This window comes from Hyperolius riggenbachi, chromosome 1, assembly GCF_040937935.1.
Source record: "Hyperolius riggenbachi isolate aHypRig1 chromosome 1, aHypRig1.pri, whole genome shotgun sequence".
Taxonomy (NCBI): Eukaryota; Metazoa; Chordata; class Amphibia; order Anura; family Hyperoliidae; genus Hyperolius; species Hyperolius riggenbachi.
The window spans coordinates 357,001,269-357,009,240 of NC_090646.1; the positions used below are offsets into that span (position 1 = coordinate 357,001,269).

Below are 7,972 nucleotides of genomic sequence, written 5' to 3' on the forward strand. Positions count from 1 at the left end.
TGAGATAGACATGTGTATGTACAGTGCCTAGCACACAAATAACTATGCTGTGTTCCTTTTTTTCTTGCTCTGCCTGAAAGAGGTAAATATCAGGTATGTAAGTGGCTGACTCAGTCCTGACTCAGTCCTGACTCAGACGGGAAGTGACTACAGTGTGACCCTCACTGATAAGAATTTCCCCCTTTTTTATCTCTTTCTTGCTCTCAGAAGCCATTTTCTTCTAGGAAAGTGTTTTATAGTTGGAATTTCTTATCAGTGAAGGTCACACTGTAGTCACTTCCTGTCTGAGTCAGGACTGAGTCAGCCACTTACATACCTGATATTTACCTCTTTCAGGCAGAGAAAGAAAAAAAGGAACACAGCATAGTTATCTGTGTGCTAGGCACTGTACATACCCATGTCTATCTCATTATGCCACATGTCAGTTGTGGTATCCTTTAAGGGTTCTTTCACATGAATGGCTGACAGCTGCATGCTTAAAGGGACACTTAAGTCAAACAAAAAAAATTAGTTTTACTCACCTGGGGCTTCCAATAGCCCGCTGCAGCTGTCCGCTGCCCTCGCCATCTCCCTCCGATCCTCCTGGCCCCACCGGCAGCCACTTCCTGTTTCGGTGACAGGAGCTGACAGGCTGGGGACGCGAGTGATTCTTCGTGTTCCTGGCCACAATAGCGCCATCTATGCTGCTATAGCATATATCATATACCAGCATAGAGGGTGCTAATGTGTCTGGAAAGACGAAGAATCACTCGCGTCCCCAGCCTGTCAGCTCCTGTCACCGAAACAGGAAGTGGCTGCCGGCGGGGCCAGGAGGATCGGAGGGAGATGGCGAGGGCACCGGACAGCTGCAGCGGGCTATTGGAAGCCCCAGGTGAGTAAAACTCTTTTTTTGTTTGACTTAAGTGTCCCTTTAACTGCTGGTCAGCTGTTCCTGTTTACGTGCAGGGCACTTACAGCCAGCTGCAAGCATCTAGCACTTGTGGAATCTCTGCATTTGCATCCAAGCCAGCAGCAGCCAGCCCTGAACACCATGTAAGGGCTGGTGCACACCAGAGCGGTTCTGGAGTGTTTTGTTTTTTTTTAACCGCTTGCAGGGGGAAAACCGCTTGGCTAATGAAAGTGAATGGGATGGTGCACACCAGAGCGGCTCGTTTTTTCCACAAAAGCAAACTCGGGGCATGCAGCATTTTTTTAGATTTCTGAGGCGTTCCTGGCTCAATGTTGAAGTATAGGAAAGTGGAAAACTGCTCTGAAAACGCTAGATCAGCAGTTATTCAGGCATTTGTTACAGAAGATGTTCAGTAACAGCTTTACTGTAACAATATTTGAAATCTGCTACACAAACGTCCTAAAAAAAAAAAAAAAAACACTAGGCAGGTTTAAAAAACCTCTCTGAACAGGCCTAGAATCGCTCTGAAATCTGCTTCAAAAACCTCTAGCGTTTTGCAGATCTGCTAGATGTTTTTGGTGTGCACCGGCCCTGTTTGTTTTTTACGGGCAGTAACTGCAAAATTTTCCCAATGAAGCCATTTTTTTTTTACACTAAAGCCATGGCAAGTTTTCAGGATAATTTCACTAGCCAAGGAAAAAAAAGGATCCAATATGCCATAGCATGCTTAAAGAGAACCAGAGACGAATAAAATATTTATACAGTGAGTTGCAAAAGTATTCAGCCCCCTTGAAGTTTTCCACATTTTGTCATATTACTGCCACAAACATGAATCAATTTTATTGGAATTCCACATGAAAGACCAACACAAAGTGGTGTACACGTGAGAAGTGGAACGAAAATCATACATGATTCCAAACATTTTTTACAAATAAATAACTGCAAAGTGGTATGTGCATAATTATTCGGCCCCCTTTGATCTGAGTGCAGTCAGTTGCCCATAGACATTGCCTGATGAGTGCTATTGACTAAATAGAGTGCACCTGTGTGTAATCTAATGTCAGTACAAATACAGCTGCTCTGTGAGGGCCTCAGAGGTTGTCTAAGAGAATATTGGGAGCAACAACACCGTGAAGTCCAAAGAACACACCAGACAGGTCAGGGATAAAGTTATTAAGAAATTTAAATGCAGGATTAGGCTACAAAAAGATTTCCAACGCCTTGAACATCCCACGGAGCACTGTTCAAGCGATCATTCAAAAATGGAAGGTGTATGGCACAACTGTAAACCTACCAAGACAAGGCCATCCACCTAAACTCACAGGCCGAACAAGGAGAGCGCTGATCAGAAATGCAGTCAAGAGGACCATGGTGACTCTGGACGAGCTGCAGAGATCTACAGCTCAGGTGGGAGACTGTCCATGAGACAACTATTAGTCAAGCACTGTACAAAGTTGGCCTTGAGGGAAGAGTGGAAAGATCAAAGGCATTGTTAACAGAAAGCATAAGAAGTCCCATTTGCAGTTTGCCACAAGCCATGTGGGGGACACAGCAACCATGTGGAAGAAGGTGCTCTGGTCAGATGAGACCAAAATGCAAAACGCTTAGTGTGGCGGAAAACTAACACTGCACATCTCTCTGAACACACCATCCCCACTGTCAAATATGGTGGTGGCAGCATCATGCTCTGGGTGTGCTTCTCTTCAGCAGGGACAGGGAAGCTGGTCAGAGTTGATGGGAAGATGGATGGAGCCAAATACAGGGCAAACTTGGAAGAAAATCTCTTGGAGACTGCAAAAGACTTGACTGGGGCGGAGGTTCACCTTCCAGCAGGACAATGACCATAAACAAAGCCACGGGAACAATGGCATGGTTTAAAACAAAACATATCCATGTGTTAGAATGGCCCAGTCAAAGTCCAGATCTAAATCCAATCGAGAATCTGTGGCAAGATCTGAAAACTGCTGTTCACAAACGCTGTCCATCTAATCTGATGGAGCTGGAGTGGTTTTGCAAAGAAGAATAGGCAAGAATTTCAGTCTCTAGATGTTCAATGCTGGTAGAGACATACCCTAAAAGACTGGCAGCTGTAATTGCAGCAAAAGGTGGTTCTACAAAGTATTGACTCAGGGGGCCGAATAATTACGCACACCCCACTTTGCAGTTATTGATTTGTAAAAAAGGTTTGGAATGATGTATGATTTTCTATCCACTTCTCACATGTGCACCACTTTGTATTGGTCTTTCACGTGGAATTTCAATAAAATTGATGCATGTTTGTGGCAGTAATGTGACAAAATGTGGAAAACTTCAAGGAGACCAAATACTTTTGCAACCCACTGTACATACCTGGGGCTTCCTCCAGCCCCATTAGCCTGGATCCCTCCCATGCCACCTTTCTCTGCTGCCTCTGTTCGCCGGTACCGGGTCCCGTCATTTCGGCCAGTCGACACAAGCGCAATGCACTCCCTTCGTACTGCACAGGCGCATGCGTAAAGAGCCGGAGGGAGCCCCTGTACATGCGTAAAACTGGCCACATCCGGTGGAAGTGATGGAACCCAGTACCGGCCATAAAGGCAGCAAAGGACAGCGGCGTGGGAGCGATCGAAGCTTATGGGGCTGGAGGAAGTCCCAGGTATGTACTGTATAACATCTTTTTTTCATTTTTAAACTTCGTTCATCTCTGGTTCCCTTTAAGAAGAGAATACTGCTGTGTATTTGTTACAGTTAACACATACCTAACTAAAAAGTTTGCTTCAGAAGCCTTTAACAGATGAAATATGATCAGAGATACTATAGATTAATCAACAAGCTGCAGGTTAATTGTTTGGAGGCAATTAGCCTTCAGATTCCTGGGTGAGAAAGATTTGCTTTTTTTCTCACTCCCAATCATGAACCTTGAAAATATCGAGGCCCATTTTACACTTACTGCATTGCGTCACAGTACTCTCCCCTGCCACAGCTCTTCACAGTGGCCATTAAAGTCAGTAAGCCATGACACTGCGGTGCAGTGGGATGCGGCGGAAGTGCTCTGGGGACCGCAGAACCAGCAGTGCACCTTTTTTGGTTTTGGTGCATCAGCCGCAGAAATTGTGTTAAAGCAGAATTGCAGGTGTTAATCGAAATTCACCTGGAGAGAGAAAACACTCACCTGCCCAGGAAGGCTTCCCACTAGTGATCTACTTTGCAGGTGTCTTCTCCCCCAAAACCACTGTGACAGTGGTGACCATCAGGGATGATCTATAAGATGCAAATAATTTCTCCTTACATTGAAATTTCATTTGAAAAATGTGCAGCTTAAAATTGGGCCAATCAAATAACTTGAAGGGAACCAGAGATGAACGTTTCACACAAAATAAACATATCAGTTGATAGCTTGTAAAGAATAAAATGCTCTACCTGATAATTTTGCCGCTCTGGTGTGCCTTTTTTAGTGTTTTTTTTATTCATTATTGCTCCAGGAAAATCAAATATGGCCGCCGGCTCATATCCCTTCTCCTTCCGGGTTATGAGTTGTTCTGGATGTGCTGTCTAGGCTATATGAGACTATGCTGCTATCTAGGCTAAATGCAGCCTTTCATCTGTGTGCTTTCATTTTGGTATGATGTACAGCTGCCTGTAGGAAGTGTCTCTCATAGGAATGAAACTGCAGTCATCAGTATCTAGTGCACACAGGGATCATATTGCAGCCACACAGCTTCTCTCTCAGCAGGAGCAGCCCCTCCCATGTCATCACAGCTCTCAGTATGCAAAGCAGGAAATCTAAGCCAGGAGAGGGGAAGGCTTGGGCTCGAAAAGACTCCACACAGAAGAGTGATTTAGCTATAATGATTCCAGGTCAAACCTCGACTGAATAGTTGGTGGATTCTTATCACAGTTGCTAATAGACTAATTAAGCAGATAACAATGAAACTAAAAGCAGGGTAGGTGTTTACTGTCATGTTCCCACTGATAAATGTAATAAAACACATGAGGGTGCTTCGTCTCTGGTTCTCTTTAAACACCACAACAGGCTGCATCACCTCGCACACCAATATAGTCCTAACACTCAACACCAATTCTCTTGTCAAAAGTTCTGTGAGTTCGCTGTGGTATATCCCATCCAATTGATCTATAGTTGTAAAGTTCACTGCGCTCTCATCGATAAATGAACCTAAAAAAAATGAACAAACTGCACATCGCGTGATACTGTTTCAATAATAAACACTTCAAATCTGTGCAGTGTGAACCAGGTGCTCTCACTAGTGATACCATCACCCGCAATAAGAGAGGCTCACTGAATTGAAGCCTCCTCGTTTTTCAGGTGGTACTCACACTTAGTACTATGCTTCACCAGGATATTTCAGTGAACCATACCAAGATGCTGGTTTAAATCTTTTCAATCCTCATTAAAACTTCAACACAATAAAATCCTAATTTGCGCAGCTAATGTGTCATAATTGGCTCACAACCATGCTTCTCCTGCTAATTAACCACTTACAAGCTTTAGGAAGATAAAGGCATACCATAGCAGTGTTCCTAGGGCCCTCATCAAATAACTTCCTGTCAGTTTTTTTTGGTCCAAGTTCAAGCTGCATAATATTTACATGAAATTTGAATGTTAGGAGAAATTATTTGCTTCTTGTGAATCATCCCTATCATTAGCTTCTAGACAGGTCTTCCAAGATAGCAACATTGACCCACATTACAGCAGGGATATTAACCTCCAGTCCTCAAGGGCTGAGATCCTTTTAGTGCAGCTCAAACTAATTGATGGGATTGAGGTGTGGTTCACCAAGTAGAACACATTTCGCAATTCATCCTAAACACTGGCATGAATATGGCCCTTGAGCATCGAAGTAACAGTGACTCCCTCCTAAAGCATAACCACCCACTTTCCTGATGCCAGACCATAACCTATCTTACCCTCCTCCTAATGTACTTCTAACCTTACCATTTACTTACCTTTTGGTAGTCTTTGGGTGCATATACAAAATAAAAAAATGCATAAATAAAATTTACAGAGTTGTCAAGTGATGAGATTTAAAATACTGGCAAATGTTAAGATAGCCTTAACCCAATGAAAATATACTGGATCACAATTTCATTTTTAATTTAGAGGACTAAATAATTTACTATTTAATAGGAAATGGGATTCAACGCTGCTTCTGAATTTTGGACATACAGAAGTTGTGCTAATATACCGCCTATACGGTTCCTCCTTCATTAGGCAAGGCACATTTACAAAGGGCAGTAAGCAATATCAGATACCACTCCAGGTACTCATCCTACTGCCCAATACAAGCCGAAGGCTACTCTTTCCTTTGTGTGGGCTTTCTTTTGTAAGAGATGCTTGATCAGTCTTTTCTTTTACAAAAGAGATTTTAGCTTCCTTAGCATTAGCTATAGCAGTCTGGCCATGCTTGGTGAAGAAACTGATCCTGTCAGATGTCACAACAGATGAAGAGCTGATAAAGATATCCATGTTTCTTTCTCACCACTGGGTCACACTTGGCTCTGAAACAGCTTCAGGATATGATGTTCAATAACCTGCTGGACTAGAAGAAGAATTGTAACATGATAAAGCTGTCATTCAAGTTGACCTGTTCCTAACTATTTCTGTTGCTACAGAACAAGGCACAAAATATCAGTTCATTTTTGCCCTTACTCGTCTTTTCCCTGAACTACTGTATACTTAAAGGAATACTGTAGGGGGGGGGGGGGGGGGGGAGGAAAATGAGTTGAACTTACCCAGGGCTTCTAATGGTCCCCCGCAGCCACTCACCGATTCTCTGGCCCCGCCTCCGGATCACTTCTGTAATTTCAGACTTTAAAGTCTGAAAACCACTGCGCCTATGTTGGCGTGTCCTCGCTCCCGCTGAGGTCACCAGGAGCGTACTGCACAGGCACAGACCATACTGGGCCTGCGCAGTACGCTCCTGGTGACATCAGCGGGAGCGAGGACACGGCAACGCAGGTGCAGAGGTTTTCAGACTTTAAAGTCTGAAATTACAGAAGTGATCCGGAGGCGGGGCCAGAGAATCGGTGAGTGGCTGCGGGGGACCATTAGAAGCCCTGGGTAAGTTCAACTCATTTTCCCCCGACCCCCCTACAGTATTCCTTTAACAATCGGTCTTCTTGGTGAAATCTAAAAGTTGGCAAGTGTGGGGGCATATAAGTGTTCATGTCATCACAGGCCTAAAACCCCCCTCCACTGGATCAGGTCTTGCAGTTCATATGTTTCCTGGAAGATCTGACCATTGGATAAAATGGAAATACATTTTTTTGCTCAAAACTCAAAAGCAAACAGAGGTAATAACCCTTTGAACTTTCCAGATTTAAAACTCTCACGAGCCTTTTCTCACTCAGATAAAGCTCTTTTGGCTTTTATTTACTTTTCAGTAAAGGGACTGAATTAATCTGTTTGACAATCTCATCTGCATAAATAACAAGGGTTGTTTTTTTTTTAAACACTTGATGTACTGGTAAACAGAAAGGCACAATTTCTTAGTAGTGCTAGTACTACATGTACCCATGTTCACCTCATCATGCCACAGGTATAGTCTAAAAGGAAGATTGTAAAAGCTGGAATTTTTAAATGTCACCATTTTTTTTAAACATATGCTTTTTCTGCATAAATAGAATAAGGGTTTTTATAATAAAATAAATATCCAAGTGAGTGCTGCCCCAGGCACCGCCATGCTTCAAAATTGGCATGTACTGATGGCAGCCGATACAGCTGTAATTTTTTTTTCATAGATTGAGCATGTAATGTCTAAGATTGCCAGCTTATAGATTCTAGATTTGTACCAAGCTATACACCAAGCAGAGATATATAAGATCCGGCACTGCATCAATCTTAGTTTAAAAGAGCTTTATTGCGAATGGCTCTCCCAGTTGCTTAAAAATATTCCACATGCAAAACAAACATGTAGGGTGCACATACCCGTTGTGGTTAGGTGAGGTTGTGGGTGGTTATGGCCCGCCTAACGAACGTTTTGCTTCGGCAGCGTCTTCAGAGGCAGTGTACCAAGCTATGCCTATGGCTCATAACCAACTTGCATTATTGCCAAAACTTGAAGTGCTTTAAAATTGAAGGTAGAC

At 43.3% G+C, this 7,972-nt stretch overlaps 1 protein-coding gene across 1 annotated transcript in view; it reads right to left on the bottom strand.

The window, feature by feature from the left end:
- Positions 1 to 3,285: 3,285 nt before the first annotated feature.
- The window catches only part of RFXANK (regulatory factor X associated ankyrin containing protein), a 78,607-nt gene continuing 73,920 nt past the window's right edge, over positions 3,286 to 7,972 (bottom strand). The window contains 1 exon segment of the mRNA XM_068234192.1: positions 3,286 to 6,426. Within this exon segment, the coding sequence (XP_068090293.1) occupies positions 6,320 to 6,426 (107 nt within the window). The 3' untranslated portion in view covers positions 3,286 to 6,319.